The sequence below is a fragment of the Leptonychotes weddellii genome, chromosome 7 (genome assembly GCF_054177405.1).
Source record: "Leptonychotes weddellii isolate Sample4059 chromosome 7, ASM5417740v2, whole genome shotgun sequence".
Classification (NCBI taxonomy): Eukaryota; Metazoa; Chordata; class Mammalia; order Carnivora; family Phocidae; genus Leptonychotes; species Leptonychotes weddellii.
Window position 1 is genome coordinate 54,122,221 of NC_138375.1, and position 16,822 is coordinate 54,139,042.

Sequence of the window (16,822 nt, forward strand, 5' to 3'; positions counted from 1 at the left end):
TCATGTCCCAAACTGCTTCTAACCCACAATTTTTCATAGCTTTTTTTTTTTTTTTTAAATTAAGGACCCTTTTGATCTTAAGACTTATAAGGCATTGCTAACTATAAAACATTAGTAAATAAAGTGGTATGGTAACAAAGTCAGAACTTGGTTTCAAATCTTTGTTTTTTGAGCCCCCTAGCTGTGCAACCTTGGGAAAGCTAGTTAACCTTTCTAAACCTTAGGTTTTCCACTTGTAAATTGGGATAAGTATTGTAGCTACCTCATAGAGTCATGAGGTTTAGATGACATAACAGATGTAAAGTGCCAAGCATGTGTCTGATACACAAAAGGGCTCAGGGTTATTGGTATTATTTTCAAGTTTTCACATCTCTTCGAATGCTATTAGGAGTCAACACTAACACCAACTACACAAAGGCTTATTATGCATCTGATGCTTTGCCAGGATTTGGTGGCGGGGGGGCGGCAAGGGAGCAAGTTGTATGTTATTTCTGCCTCCACAGGGCTGGCAGTCTGGGCATGGATTGTAAGTGCCAGGATATGGGAAGCACTGATTTAACTGGCCCTCTGTACTCCTGTTTTTCCTGCCCTCAGCCAACTCCTATATGAGTTCTACACCTGCATCCCCCCTGTGAAACTCCAGAAGCAGAAAGTCCAATCCATGAATGAGATAGTCCAGAGCAACCTCTTTAAGAAGCAAGGTGAGTGCCAAGCATCCTGGCGGGGTGGGTGGTGCCAGAAACCACACGATGTACTTCACGTGCTCAGTAGGCCAGAACAACTCGCTGGTGACTCAAATGTTGCTTCTGCAGTAACTCCCTTGGTCTGAATAAATGCGAAAAGTAAAAAGTGGCTGACAACTTCAGCTATCAGAATCTAAACTGATTTTAAGAAGCTTAGGTTGCATTGTTTGCTCCTCCTGAGAGAGTTTAATGAGGTGGTAAATTTGGAGTCCTACACTTTAGGTCATTCTGCTGTGAGGTTTTCCCCTACATGGTTTATATGTACATACATGTCTTCGACTTGAGTAGGTGAAGTTTCTTTTGGTAGAAAGAACGTGTCACAGAGAAGTTCTCAAAGTTTCTAAAGTGAAAGAATAAATTAGAGAGCTAATGCAGATTCCCATGACCCATCTCAGAGATTCTGATTGAGTAGGAATTTGGATCCATGTTGTTTCATTACCTTTCAAAAGTAATTTACATTTTTCAAAATGAAAACAAAACAAACCCCTCTCTAATTCCTACTTCTGCTCAAGCTGAAGACATGTATATACCCCAAACTGATCTCTGATAACACCAGTCCCCTGACCAGGGCCCACTGCTAAGAGCCTTGGGGTGCACTGTTTTTGAGGTTGGTGAGTTAGGTGGCCACACCCCTGGATATGGCCAGGCAGGATTAAAAGTCAGTATTCATCATCTACCTCATCTCCAGCAACACTTGACATTTGCAGCATCACAGCTATCTGTGAGGGTGAAAAAAAAAGACTTTTGAGGGTCAGCACTGTTTTCTTTATACTAAGGCCAACACTTCCCAATTTTTAATTTCTCTGTGTCTACACCGGTGTCAGTGTTAAAATGAGAAGCAAACTGTACAAGAAACAAGAGGTCTTAGAAAGCAGGGGATCAGTCATCACCCAACTGAGATTTATTCAGAGAGCTAGGCTTGAGTATTTATGTAAATTGTCTGGAAATCACAGAAATATTCAGGAACCACTTCACTGTAAATATTCTTTTTCCCCAATGCCTGGTTAACATGGTGCATCCAAAATTGCTGTCTGAATTCCTATCCCTGGAGTTAAGGATAGGAGAAGGGCACACGAAGCAAAGTGTTCTGGTGATTTTATACTCATGTCTATGGCTTCCTGACCATTCAGACAGATGTGTGCCAACAGATTAATGCAATAAATAGATGGTTTGTTTGTGCAAGGTGGTTTGTTGCAAGGTGATCAGAAACTAATCCTGGTAAGTCTTTTTGCGTTTCTTGTATACTGGGTTTTAAAAAGTGAGCGTTCTGTGGTTTTCACATTCTGCCTTCCCCATCAGAATGAATTGCCCTCACTCTGAAGGCTTTGACATATGCCTGCCCCTTCCTGCCCTGGCAGTTTCTTCCCGGATTCCAGGTGCCGTCCCTGTAGAGATGAATCGGGTCCCACCCCAGGGAGGCGGCAAGGGTGACTTCAGCTGCATATGGTGCTGCACCCCACAGGCAGCAGAGGGTGGGGCTACTTGGCTCGCCTTCATTGTTCAGACCCACCGTCATTGTCATTGTCATTGTCAGGCGACCGGCTTAGCATGAGGCCAGATGGAGTGCTAGCACCATCCTGGATGGGGCAGGTGCTGTCCATTCCAGGCTGCTGGAAGTCAGAGTAGTTCCTTTACTGGAGTCGCATCTCCTGGGCTGGTGATGGCCCCTGAGAGGGAGCATAATCCCAGAGCAGGCTGGACAGCTGCTGCTCACCAGTCCTGCTGTGTCTCTGAGTTTCTGATTCAGTAAAAACCCTCCGATTAATATGAACAGACAGAAGGCCAGCCCCTGTGTTGTACACAGCTAGACATGAAATGCAAAATTCTTACCTTTAAACACTTACAGAGACTAGAAATAAGTGAACAGAGAACTCTTTGGGATCCCTTTTAAAGGGGAGGCAATATATAATTAGTCTATCCATCCTTGGTTCGCATGTGAAAGCAGTATGTATTAAAGGTAATTCCTCTCCCACGATGGATTTGCTAAGTGAACCCTCTTCCCAAAATAACCCCAAAGGGAAACTTCAGCTCATACCCCTTCTTAAGTGTTCAGGTTCCAAATGAATAAAATCTGAATTCACGTGTGCTTACTGGGTGTCATTGGCTCCTGGGTGAGTGTCTCCTTTATACCCTTAAATAAGGTGAGTTTGATTCCTTGGCCAAGTTTGAGCTGTAATGAAATTCCTTCTGTTGTTCTCCCTGTGAAGTGTCCTGTGCCTTAGGGATGGGATTTGCTTTGAGCCTGCACTCATTTAACTGCCAGATGTGCAAATTGCCTGGAGTATTGTCGGTGACATTAGCTTGTACTCACAGCCTTAAACATTTGTACTGACATCAAGCAGAGGGGCCAGAAGGCTTTTAGGCACTTTCTGAAATGTTGGCAGACTATCCTATTGGCCTATCTTCAGGAGGATCCTATGGAGAAGGGGGTGAGAGAAGGTTTACCGGTTAATGGCACTGTTCTTGTATCTCACTAGGCCTGGGTTGAATTCCTGGTTTGTCTTCTTATCAGCTGTGTGACCATCAGCAATTTACTTAAGCTTTCTGATCCTTAGTAAGCTCATCTGTAAAATGGAAAAATAATAACAATATCTATCTTAAAAGGCTGTTGTGTGGGCTAATGAGGTGAATAATGCTTTTAAAGTGCTTATGATGTCATAATGTCCTATACTAAGTGGTAGCTGTTATTATTGGTGGTGTGGCTATTATTTCTTCTGCTCCTTTTGTTTTCCTAGCTTCTGTTCTGACCTTCTAATTCTTTGCAGTAAGGGGATCCCTTCATGTTTGACAGTTGCATGTAGCCCTAAGCCAAGCTTCCTTGTTTTCCTGGAAGCTACATGTATATCCTCAACCTCTGAGAAACACAGGACTTAATCAATAACAGGGCCTTGGCTTGTATGTGCTTCCCACTCTGGTTTTGAAGGGTTTTGTCCAACCTTAATTTCATTTCTCCATAGTTTTGCAAAGGGCCCATGCTATGTATGCCTACAAGAAGTGGAGGTCAGGGTGAGATGTTTGTGCTTTCTTGTTTTATTGTTTATCTTGCTGTAGGCCTCAACACAGTTAAATAGTTTGTAACAATTGCCAACCATCCTTTATGATGGTTTGTTCCATGGGGCTCTTTTAATACACACACACACTTTACCCCTTTTTTCTTTCATGGAAGCAATTAGTCTCAACTTTTACTAGACCTGTGATCTTGAGTAAATTACTTAATCCTTGTAAATCTCAATTTCCTCATCTGTGAAGTGGGAATAACCACAAAACGTGTCTCATTGGGTTGTCAGGGGCATAATATGGCTTTTTAGCCTCTGGTGTGAGAGGGTTAAAAGAGTCTCAAACAGCCAAGTCTCAAATAGGGAATGGCTCACCTAGCGTGAATGACTTCAGGGTTCAGGGAGAGGAGAACTAAGAAATCTGTGGAGACTAATTTGCTGTCTTCTCCAACTCAAGCTCAGACTTGCCTTCTGGTGGTGATGGGAGAAAGGAATAGATGTGCCCTGAGAAAGCTTTGAGGGGAGTCTAAGAGAAAAGCAAACCTTATGCGCCTTTGGAACAGATTTGTCCCTATGAGAACCTAATCTCTAAGTAATGTGTCTTTTTAGTCTGATGCTAATCAGATGAACCATCTGGTTCAGTGTAAACTGCTTTAGGATCCACATTGCTCGCTTTTCTCAACTTCCAAAACAAACAGAGGAGGAGTAGAGGGAGAGACGGAGACAGAGACCCAGAGAGAAAAACAGAGAGAAACAGAGACAGAAAGACAGAAGAAAAGAAAGACCCAGAAAGGGATCCAGAGAGACAGAGACAGAGTCCTGACAGAGATTTGGAAGTTCTTCCAGTGTTTATTTTCAGCTAATGGGTTTTTCTTTGGAAACTGTATTGAGAAGCTGTTCTGTGAGTACAAAGCACCCAGCTTTTCTTTTATCAGGATGTAATTTCCTTCTTTCCCCCTCCTCTTATCTGTTGCCCACAGTATGTGGAGCTGCGGGGACCTCAGTTCACTGTGGGGGATAGGGGCACAGATGGCTGTGCCCAGTACCATAGGGGGTTTATCTTTGCTAATCAGCACATCACGGCAGCACTGGCCTGGGAATAGAGGAAAGTCCTCTCACTCTGCAGTTATTACTTTGCTTGGTAAACTTATGTAACATCTCTGAGCCTCCAGGATTCCACATCTGAAGAATGTGAATAGGAATGTTGCCATGAGGATATGGACTTTTGATTCAGGTAATTCTTGTTTCTGATCCTGCCCTGGTCACTTAGTAGCTGTGTTCTTTTGAACAAGTAACCTCTCTGAACCTTGGTTCCTTTAGCTACAAAAATGGGATAATTATGTAAAACAACCAGCAGGGTACTTGACACACTCGCTACTTATTTAAAAGCACCTGTTGCGTCTAGTGTATAACAATAATAGCCAAAAGAATAATAATGACATCAATAGCATCTTAGAGAGAGAGAGACAGACAGACAGACAGACTTATATTTATTAAATGTCAACTATGCATTAGGTGTTATATAGGACATGAACATGTATTAAATTCTCACAACAACCCAATATCACAGGTATTATTATTCCCATGATATAGATGGAGAAACTAAGGTCTGGAAAGTCAAGTAACTTTCATCCTAATGAGGCCAAATATTACACAGTGTATTAGGGTCTTCATGTATTGGGCTATGTGATGCTGGGGTAAGACATACATCCCCAAATCTCAGTGGTCTAGCTATGTGGAGGTTTAGTTCTCTCTTTCGCAAAGTCTGAGGAGGGCTCTGTGCCTTTTGTCCCTTCTGAAGCTATTCCAGCTGGTACCATGGCCTCCAGGCAGAAGGAAAGAAAGGGAGGGAGGATGGATAGCCACACTTGTTAACTACCACAGCCTGAAAGTGACACCCACCACGTCCATTCACAGTCCCTTGGCCAGAACCCAACACAAGTTCCCAACCCAGCTGCAAGGGAATCTGGAAGTGAAGGGATGCACATGGAACATTTGATGAGTGCTGCCTCTGCTATTCACAGGTAGTAGGTGTTAGAGTTGGATTCGGAACACAAGTCATTTGAATAACAAAACTCATCTTCCTTCTCCTATGCCATGCTTTATTCTCAGAATGAATAAAAAGGAGACAATAGTGCTTATTTTCTTGTTGAAAGTGCTTCCTTCATCATATTAGAAAAAGTGCCTCCCTATACCTCCCAAGGTAATTTTTTTCTTCCATCTTCCACTCCTTGTCCCTGTTTCCAATGCTGGACAACTCTCTGACAGCTGTGCCTAGGGACCTTTGCCTGGGCGGGAGATGGGACTCTTGATGTCAGTAGTAGCCATGCTGCTGCAGCTTTTCAGAGCAAGCTGTGGTGTTAGTGGGCCACCTGGAGGTTGGGGTGTCCACATCAGGCTGGGCTCTGAGACTGTTCAGAAGGAAAAGGCAGTAAGAGAACGAGTCCTCTTCCTTCCAGGATATGCACTAGTCTTGTGGCGGGCTTCTCGTCTCTCCTGACATTATACACAACCTTCCACAATTCTTCTCTTTGCAAATATTGCCTAGAAGGCATTCTCTCTCCCCAAGGCCTTCCCCTACCCCCAGCCACTAACCAGTAGCTCCTACTCATCCCTTTAAGACCCAAACCTGATGTCTGCAGTAAGTAGGCATTTCAGCCCCATCCATTCAGCATTTACTCTGTTTCTACTATAGGTAGGGCCTGGGAGGTAGTGGGGATGCAACTGTTGCAAGTTTGCAAATTTCTGCACCAAGTTCAGTGTGCAAAGATGATAAAGCTTCTAGTTTTTGTTTTTAAGATTTTATTTATTTATTTGACAGAGAGAGAGCGAGAGAGGGAACACAAACGGGGAGTAGGAGAGGGAGAAGCAGGCTTCCCGCTGAGCAGGGAGCCCGATGTGGGGCTTGATCCCAAGACCCTGGGATCATGACCTGAGCCTAAGGCAGACACTTAACGACTGAGCCACCCAGGAGCCCCTCTTTGTTGGCTTTTAGTCTAATCTTTTTGAGTCTTTCCTTTACTTTGTACTGTGGCAACTTAAAATTTTCATTTAGTGGTACCTTGTGGCTTCAGATGTAACCAGTCTTTCAGATTCAAAATAGTCCTCTCCCTCTTTCCAATGTTGCATTTGGCACAGTGTCCCAGGAACCAAATTAGGAAAGCAAAGAAAGACTCGGCTTTTGGCTTTCCCCACAACCTCTCCAAAATGGTTCTCTTTAGGACTTTGGCTCAAGAGGAAATTTTGGGGCACACATGTCTGTGGCTGTAGGTCTCAATCTCAAGCAGAGGGGCCACTAGCCTTCCCCTCTGTCACATCTTCTTCCTTTCTGAGGAAGCCTTCCCCACCTCTTTCCCCAGGGGTTATAAAAATGGGATGGTTGCCAGGGTACCTGACCAAAAGGGAAAGGTGGGACAGTAGAGAGTTCAGTACAATCAGAATATTATCCTCAATTCACAAAGGGGATAAAACAAGGCATAGACCCTCTGTGAGGGAGATTTCTCAAACCTTAGGTGCACCTGGGGAGCTTATTAAAATTGCAGATTCCTGGACCCTATGCCAAAGATTCTGACCCTGAAGATGGTGGGAGGGCAAATGATATGTGTGGTATCAGCCCTCCAAGTGGATTCTGATAAAGATGGCCCTCTGGCTGACGCCTCTGGAGTTGGAAGCACAATGCCAGGAGCTTGAGTGGGGGAAAGGAGAGCAGTGTGGGCAGCGAGAAGTGGCTCCCACAGTGCGTAGTGCAGACTTGCATCTCCATACTTGACCTCCGTGCTCTTATTTGTCTGTTCATGGAACTGTCTGTGCTGATGGAATGGACTTCTTATGAATAAGGGCTATGATTTATTTCTTTATGTGCCTACTCTGCTTAGAATTTCACTGATGCCAGCTTTCAGAAACTGGTCTTTGGAACTTGGCAGTAATGCAATTAAATGGCCAGAGTTGCTTACAAAGGGGGAAAGGAGAGGAAGGACTTTGATTGTACAGAACTGGAAGCATCACAGTATAGTTGATTCATAATACACCTCATCATTGGTCCACACAATCCCTACTTTTTTTAATTTATATATTCAGTTATCTTTAACAATAAATTAAACATTCAGGCACTCACTACCCAAAACAAAAACTAGAAACTTAATCAGTTACATGTGACCATGTGGCTCTGTCTTTCTCTACCTAAGGTGACCACATTCTTGAATCTTCCTTAATCATTCCTCTGCTTTCCTTTTTATGCAGCTTTATTGCATCTCTGTATATCCCTAGTGCTTTGGTTATTTTATCTTTATAAAAAGGGTATTGAACTGTGAGTAACTTGGTGGGAGTGGGGGGAAACTTACTTTATTTTCACTTAATATTATACTAAGATTCATCCATATTACAGGTTGCTTGAGTTCCTTGTCTTGACGACTGTGGAAGGTTCCATTGTGTGAATAAACCATATAATTTTAAGCACTTGGGCTATTTCAGTATTTCTCTATTGTAAGCATTGCTGCTAAGAACATTCTTGTACATGCTTCTTGTTGCAAATGTCCAAGAGTCTCTTTTGTGTTTACAACTACTAGAAGATTTGCTTGGTCATAAGGGACCAAATGCTTGACTTCAGAAGATGGTGATAAACTGTTTTCCAAAGGTGGTTGCACCAGTTTACATTCTCATCAGTAATTCATGAGGGATCCTGTAGATCCACATTCTTTTAACACTGGGTATTATCCCACTTCTTAAGTTTTACCAAAGATGGAGGTGTAAGGTAAGTCTTCCCTGTCTTGGGTTTCATTTCCTTGATCACCAATGATGATGAAAATCCTTTCTTATGTTTCTTTGCCACTTGCGTTTCATGCCTGTGATATGTCCGTCCATGTCTTTTGTTCATTTCTCTGTTGGGTTGGTTGTATTTCTCTTACTGGTTTACAGGATATTTTATGCATTCTTCATACTCATCTTTTGCTGACCTTACGTATTATGGATATCTTCTCTCATTTATACACTCATAACTTATCTTCATTTACTTAAGATGTAATTTCTTAACAGAAGTTCTTACTTTTAATATCAATTTACTGATCATTTTAATAGTCAAATCTTATGTCTTGTTTAAGAAATCTTTCTCAATCCCAAAGCCTAAAAGATTTTCATTTGAATTTTTACTAAGAATTTTATAATTTTACTTTTGATACAGAAGTTTGTAATCAATCTACAGAACTTACGTTTTATATATGGTGTGAGGTAGGAGTCTGATTTTATCTTTTTTGCCATTTAGCCATACACTGTTCTCAGTTTCAAGTGTGGGACAGTCTATTTTCCCCATCTTGGTGTCATTTTGTATTTCAAGGACATTACCTTTCCCTGGGGACTTGAGGGCAGGGAGGCCTGCTGGAGCCTGTATTCAATCCCTGGTCCACAATGTGCAATTCCTCTGTGCTATTATTACTAGTTGAGGGTGGAAGGGTCAGAAGGGCCAGAAGGGTCAGGCCTCTTTTTCTGTAGGCAAGCCCTAAATCAGGCTCCTGTGTTATGTCGGCTTCCTGTATTATGTGACAAGACAGTATTTCTCTAGGCTTGGACCTTCTCAGTTATGAAAGAAATGAGATGGTTTCTTTGAATGATCATTTATCTTAAGCAAAAAATTGCTTGGGTCCATAGGTGGTTTCTTTATGTATCTGATTTAAAAAAAAAGCACTGAACTAAGAGTAAGGAGACCTGAATAATAGCAACAACAGTAATATGAACAGTAGGAACTGCAGGTGACGTTTACTGAGTGCTTCTTATGCACCAGGCACTTTGCTACACACTAATGCTCATTATCTAATTTATTGCATAGTTGTGTGGCCTTGGCCAAGCCATTTAACCTCTGTGGAGCAACTATACAATCATGACATTGCACAAGATTTTCCAGAGCTCTAGCAACATGAAAACCTATGATTTAAAAAATTATTCTCTGATTCACAATGATAATATTGCTGAGTCTTTCAAAGATTGTTTCATGCCTAAAAACCCCTTCTCCTATATATTGCCCGCAATGCTTTAAAATATCCTGCCTGAGCTGGGAGCAAGGAATGAGGCCATTTTATAGAAGGTCAGACAGATGAAGGGAAACCATGATGCCCTCAAGGTCACGTAGCCAGGCTCGAACCCTGGTAAAGGTAAAAGGATTTATGTACCAGAGCCAATTTATTTTCTTCAAGAAAGAGCTGTTGAGTTTTGAGTACCTAAGTTTTTTTTTTTCACCAGAACACTTGGAGACATCAGAGATCTTCAAATAGGGGTTTGCCCCTCCCACCTACAGTGTTACAAAGCCACATCTAGTTCCAAAATGTCCCTTCCGCACTTGGAGATCTGAGAAGTGGCTGTCCCTCACATCTCTTCCCTTTTCAATGTGACTGATCGCAGAATTCAATCTCAGGAAGAAACCCTCAGATCTACAATCAGAGAAGACAGTGATTTAAGAAGCTGCAGAACAAACCCAGGAGACATTTGGTAAAGTGTCCTTTTTTTTGGCTGAAGTGAAAAGAGATTGACATACAATCAAAGAAAAGAATCCCTCTTGAACCTCCCCAAATACTTAGAATAGTAGCTTTTAATGGCATTATGAAGTATGATTTAATTGTGGGGGAATCCCAGATTACCTCTTTAATGACAACCCAAATCAACTCTTCTGTAATTAAAAAAAAAAAAAGTACCTCATTAAAATTAGAGAACTGCAAGATCAGGCTGTTTCTGTGCCTTTCGATCCATGACCCATGGGGTTCTTTCCCAGTTCTGGAATGATTCTTTATATGAGAGGAAACATACACAATGAGAGAATTTCTGTAAATCTTTACAAATTTATATGTTGACTCCAAAATTGTTTTGTTTGTTTTCATTGTGGAATTACAGTCATGGGTGGTTTAAATTATAGTGAGGCAGGGTTTTAGGACATTCTGAGGCTTTTATGAGGACCTGTTTTAAGTTTGATTTTGCTGATTTTTTCCCCCACAACATCTTCCTAGAATAGAAGGAAGTTTCCTTAAGACCACAATACAGCTGAATTGAAAAACAGCTGCAGATTCATTTCAATTCAAGTGACATTTATTGAAAATCTAAAAATGTAGCTAGCACTATGCTATGGGGAGTATGAAAGAAAGATAGTCATAAATAATTTTATGGCCACCATTTATTTAACCATTATATTGTGCCAGACACCATGCTAAGTTTTTTCACCCATTATCGTGTTATCATGACCTCCCTGTAAAGTATAGGTATTAATATCCCCATTTTACAGGTGAGGAAACTAAAAGTTAGAGAGGCTGAGAAACTTGTCAACAGTCATAGACCAATAGTATATCAGGACCAGGATTCCAGTTGGGGTCTGTCTGATTCCCAAATGTACTCTCTGAGCTGCTGTGCAAAATGGCATTTAAACAAAAGGGTTTCTGTCCCCCTGGGGAGCTTACAGTTGGGAGAGAAAAGATTTACCCCAGAGGTCTTCAAACTTGAGCCCACACATGAAGGTAATAGAAATAAAGATGCAGGTGCATCTGGGTCGCTCAGTCATTTGAGCATTGGACTCTTGATTTTGGCTCAGGTCATGATCTCGTGGGTCTTGGGATGGAGCCCTGCATGGAGCCCTGTGCTCAGTGGGTAGTCTGCTTAAGATTCTTTTCCTCTCCCTCTGCCCCTGCCCCCACTTGTGAGTGCGCTGTCTCTGTCTCTCTCTCAAATAAATGAATAAATAAATCTTTAAAACAAAAGAAATGAAGATGCAGAGTAATAGTTACTATGCCTTTTAATAAAATAACCTTACCAATATATATTTTAATAATAATATAATCTTCAGTTATATTTTTAAATTTTTTTTTAAGATTTTATTTATTTACTTGAGAGAGAGAGACAGATAGTGACAGAGATAGCAAGGGAGCACAAGCAGGGGGAGAGGCAAAGGGAGAGGGAGAAGCAGGCTCCCCGTGGAGCACGGAGCCCAATGTGGGGCTCGATCCCAGGACCCTGGGATCGTGACTTGAGCCGAAGGCAGATGCTTAAACCAACTGAGCCACCCAGGTGCCCCCAGTTATATTTTTTATAACACATTTTCTTCTTACCTATGAAACATGTGAGAACTTTCTTTACTTTGTAAAGAAATGTGATTCCTTTTATTTTTTCCTAAAACACAGTGCTATTGGGTCAGTCAGTTATTTTTCCACCTTTGACAGAGACAAGTGTACAGAGAAGTATTTCTCTACCACTAAGAAAGCAGGGTGAGGATGATCAACTGAAACTCAGCTCATGGTGGGGAGGCTACAGGGAATGGTGAGGACCAGGAGGGGAAGTCCATGCCATGGGTATAGAGGACAGCTGTGAATCAGTACCAACTCTTCGTTGCCATGTCGTTATGTGGACTCAATGCTACCTGATCTTCCCCTCTTTGGAGAGAAGTTCCACAAATGTGTTTTTATGTGAAGCCTACTGATATGTTTTTTAAGCAATATGCAGGCCAAACAAAGCCTGCATATGGACCCAGGACAGCAAGCCTCTGGTGTAAATGTATGATTTATGGATTTAAAATAATTTATAGGGTTTGAATCAGTCTATTACAGGTTTATAGGGTTACTTACAAATAACCCTGCATATGACTATTACCAGAATTTGGCGAAAACAGTGCTTTTGGGGACAGGTTTATGGAGGAGGTAGGTGAATGTGGTATAGGGCCTCTGGAGAACAGACTCTGGGGCAACCCTGTAGTGTCAGAGGAGGAACCCTGTCTCACTGGAGACCCCCAACTTTCAAGTCTCAGAACTCGGGGTTCATCCTTGCCTGACACACTCCCTTGCTAATGGGGTCTCCGACCAGACCATATCATAAGCTTCCCCAGGCATATTCCTGGGAATGCTGGTCCAGGATTGGAAAAATGACATTTATTATTTATAGAAAGTAGTATTATCAAAATATTGTGTTCTTGTAGAACTTTGGAAATATATAAAAGCATCTATGAGCTCATAATTTAGAGGTAACCATTGCTTATTCTTCCTGTTTTTTCTACAATATATTTTAAATAATTGGTTTGTAATCTGCTTCTTTCACTGAGGATGTTTTCCCATGTCATTTTTAAGGACCTCATAGGACTCTGTTGTATAGATGGGCTATAACTGATTGCACTATTTTCCTATTTAGGGACATTTGGGTTCATTTAATTTAATGTTAGAAAAACTTGCTGGAATTCATAGCCTTGATAGACAAATCTTTGTCCTCTGTGCTCATTATTTCTTCACTGTTAGACATGAATCTCACTCAGCTTTCCCAATGCTTGTCAAGGATCATGACTCTCCCTTCTTCTTCCCCTACACACACACGCGCGCATGCACACACACGCACACTCACACACACTGTCATATGCAGGATTTTGTTTCCTCCTTATGTGATAGACTCAGCAGAAAGCAGACCATATTGTCCTCAGCGAAGAGCTGGAGTGGTATGATCCAATTTGGGAAGGGCATGTTATTACAACTCCACTGTCATCCTTGATAACAAGGGGTGTGTCTGTGTGTGGATATTCTCTGCAGTACCAGGCACTTAAATGCAACCACATCGAGAGCCCTCATTAGCCTCAGGCAGCCAAAGTGGATTTGCTGAGTGTGATACCCTCCAGGCTGGAGCGACTGCCCAAGTGGAACCAGACACTGGAGCAAAGGGGGAAGCCAATTATTCAAAGGCAAATAAGGCTCTAATTATGGTTTCAGCTAACAAGGATAAAATTGTTTGAGGAGAGACATCCCATTTTTGAAGTAAGCACAACACAGGACCATCATTCAGAACAAGGGCTTGGATCTAGTCCTGACTTTGCTGTCTTCACCAGGACACTTCGCATCTAGGAGCATCAGACTCCTCATCTGCCAAATGGGAACAGCATAGGATGCTTATGTCATGGGTTTATTGTGAGCATCATGGGTGGCCGTGCCTGTGAGAGGCGTAGTGGGGTCTGGTACTTAGGATGGGCTCACAAATGGAACACCGCTGTCATCATTAGTGACTATTACTAGTATTACTGTTATTGAATCATCTGATAGTGGAACAGAATATGAAATTGAAACTCAGGAGACCTGGGTTTTCAGCTTTGCAGTTTTCTATTTGTTCCAACTTAGAAGTGAATGACCCTCTAAGTTTATTTTCCTCGTCTCTCAAATGACAAGTTTGGATTAGGGGTTATATCAGGTGTCTCACTCCGATGTTTGTGGACCCACCTGTGCTGAGAGCTATATATCATTCTCTTCACAGAGCCTCACGTCAGCCCTACTCATAGAGGCTATTATTCTCTTCCTTTTCTGCACACACAGGAAGCTGGGATCCAACCCCCGCTCCTAATTTCCATACTACCCTGAATTGTCTGCATGTCCCCAGCATATAGATTTGTTGGCTGCACTCAAGGTTTTTGAAATGTCTGAGATGGTGATGAGACTCAGGACTGTGCTCACACTGCTACCTTCCCTCTTTTACCCAATCCCTCCAAAAACAGTAGATGCAAAAGTCCAAAAGGAGACTCCTGTCAGACTTTGGGGGTGGCTCCTGATACCTCCGCTCTATTTAACGTAAATGAAATTGATAAACACTTGTTCTCCTTGGCTGGTGGGTTGTTTTGAGAGTTACCTAAAGGACTGTTTATGCATGTGTGTGTTAAAGAATTGAGCCCACTAGGTAGATCAAATATCTGAGCTGGAAGGGACGTTAGCCATCAGCTGCCCAGAGGTGGTCAAATTTAGCAATTCAGAGAAGATGGGAAAAAGAAGTTTCACCCTTGCATGGATAGCAAGCAGACCTACTTCCCTTGCTTCTACCAGAGTAGCACTCTCTCCCTCTCCCTCCCTACCTCCCTCTCTCTCCTCTCCCACCTCTCTCCCCCTCTCTCTAGACATCCAAGACAATTTGGTTTAAACAAAGAAGTCTAGGTCTAAAGAATTCTCTGAAAAATTGATCTGTTTCTGATGAGGGGTGTTGATAGTGGGGAGGCTGTGTGGGGGGGGGCAGGGGGTCCATGGGAACTCTGTACTTTCTGTTCAGTTTTGCTGTGAGCTTAAAACTGCTCTAAAAAATGTCTATGTTAAAAATGTTAAAAATCCAGTGACCATATACACAGAAACACAAATTGAGCTGCCCCTCCTGTCATCCCTTCTGCAGAGGAAGGGGAAAAGGCCCTTAAAGATTAAGTGGCTCCAAGGAGGCCAGTTAGCTGCCCACGCACAAATTGTTATTGGAAGTGTGACTCAAGTGTGGTGGGGTCCTCTCTCTTTCTGGTTCAAGGGCACATGTCCATGCCTTAGGCAGGTGGCGAGGGAATTTATTTCATCGTTCACGCCCATGGTAGGCTGGTGGTTGGTGAATGCATCTGCTGTTGCTGTGTGTCAGGGATCCCTGCAGCAAACCCCTGTGAGCCAGCTGCGGTGATGATTTCCCAGGGCTGCCTCAGGAGGAACTCACAAGGTGATTAGGTGGTGCTTCAGGCCCACACTGTGCCCACCCTGCAGTCCACCAGCCCCCAGCTCTTCACGTCTGACCATCTCCCTGTCTGTGTCTCCATCTCAGTCATTGCCTGACCTCCCACTTCATCCCCACATCTTCCCTGTGCAGCCCCGTCCTTAAATCGCTGCCTTCCCCCTGTCCTGGAGCAAAACCTGGCCCCTTGCCCCTTGCCCCTTGGTCCCTTCTTAAGCCTGCATCAGCCATTAACTGATTCTGAGTGAGACTCTGCTCCGCCCATGCCCTCTAGTTCCAGGGTGTGGGGTAAGTGTGGCAGTTGACCACAGGCTTCAGAGAGAGAACGGGTGGGCTGTAGGAATTCATTCCATGTCATATTCCCTGCCAGAGAGAGCTACAACCAGTTTTCTTTCTGGGTCATCTAAGAAGTAGGCTTGGTGAGCATTGCTTTTTTTTGTTTTGTTTTGTTTTTCAGAAACACAACACAGTCTTACTTCATTTGGAGGAAGCATATTTCCTCTACTGATTTGGCTTTGGCCTCTATCCTTTTGGATTAGCCAATCCTGCCATTATTGTGCTAAGTAGCATCCGCAATTTCCACCCATCTTAAGCCCATTTTATCCTCCGTGTTGCCGCTCTACTCTGGCCAAAATTGGCTCCGTTACCCAGGAGGGACAGGGTCAGCTCTGATTTGACTGTAAATTTTAAGCATCCCTCCCCTCCATAATGAAAGTGTGTTGTTTTTTAAAAAAATGTGTGTTGGGTCCTTCTAACACACCTCCCCCCAGTGAACTCTTTGCAGGCTCCTCAAGACAGTGGGGAAGTTTTTAAGTCCTCCTCCTGCGAGGGTGAGCTAAAAGAAGTTGGCAGCCGGTATACAAGCTCTGGCCCCCTTGTGCCGGCAGCTTCTGGCCACAGAGGGCGTTCCTCCTAGCTTGCATTTGGTTTATCAAAAATCAAACAAATGCAGTGAGAATCCACATATTATGGATCTGGGGAGGCTCTGATTCTTTTGATGCTTCTCTGAGGCACCTCCTGAATTTGCACCTTCTTGCGTTCAGGTAAAGAGTGTTTTCTCTGTATTCCAAGTAACTGGCATTGAGTAGGTCCTCAATGCATGTTTATAGGATGAAGAAACAATTATCTTAATTGAAAGATAGATAACATAGTCTGTTTGGAGAAATACTGTACTAAGAATAGGAAGATTGGATCTCTAGTCCCGTAAAGCTACTAACAAGCTGTGTGACTTTGGACAAACCACTTACCCTCTCTGGGCTCCATTCCTCATGTGTATCATCAGAGATTTGGATCTCTAAGATTGTGTCCATCTGTGTCAGTAAGTCTGTATTGCGAGAAGAGCATAGAAAAAGAGGCAGCAACTTCAAGTACAATTAAAACTGCTTGAAAAGCATTTGTCATCTTGGGGTTTTTGAGGGTACTAATGTCGGCTTGACATGAAAGACACTGAAGGACTCATTGTGTTCAGAGGTATCCTGGGTAGTGTATTGTTCACAGGCCTTGGCTGAATCCACAGTCTGTCATTAAGAGGTTTGTTCAGGGCTGGGTCTATGTTTCCTGGCTTGGGGGACTGCACCAGTTTTCTGAGCACTTGGAGAGGGGGTAACAGTCAGGACAATAGAACCC

At 42.9% G+C, this 16,822-nt stretch overlaps 1 protein-coding gene across 1 annotated transcript in view; it reads left to right on the plus strand.

Moving 5' to 3' along the window:
* Positions 1–16,822, plus strand: part of DOCK2 (dedicator of cytokinesis 2) — a 386,690-nt gene that overhangs the window by 101,600 nt on the left and 268,268 nt on the right. The window contains exon 22 of the mRNA XM_081825805.1: positions 595–701. Within this exon, the coding sequence (XP_081681931.1) occupies positions 595–701 (107 nt within the window). The remainder of the gene's footprint in view (positions 1–594; positions 702–16,822) is intronic.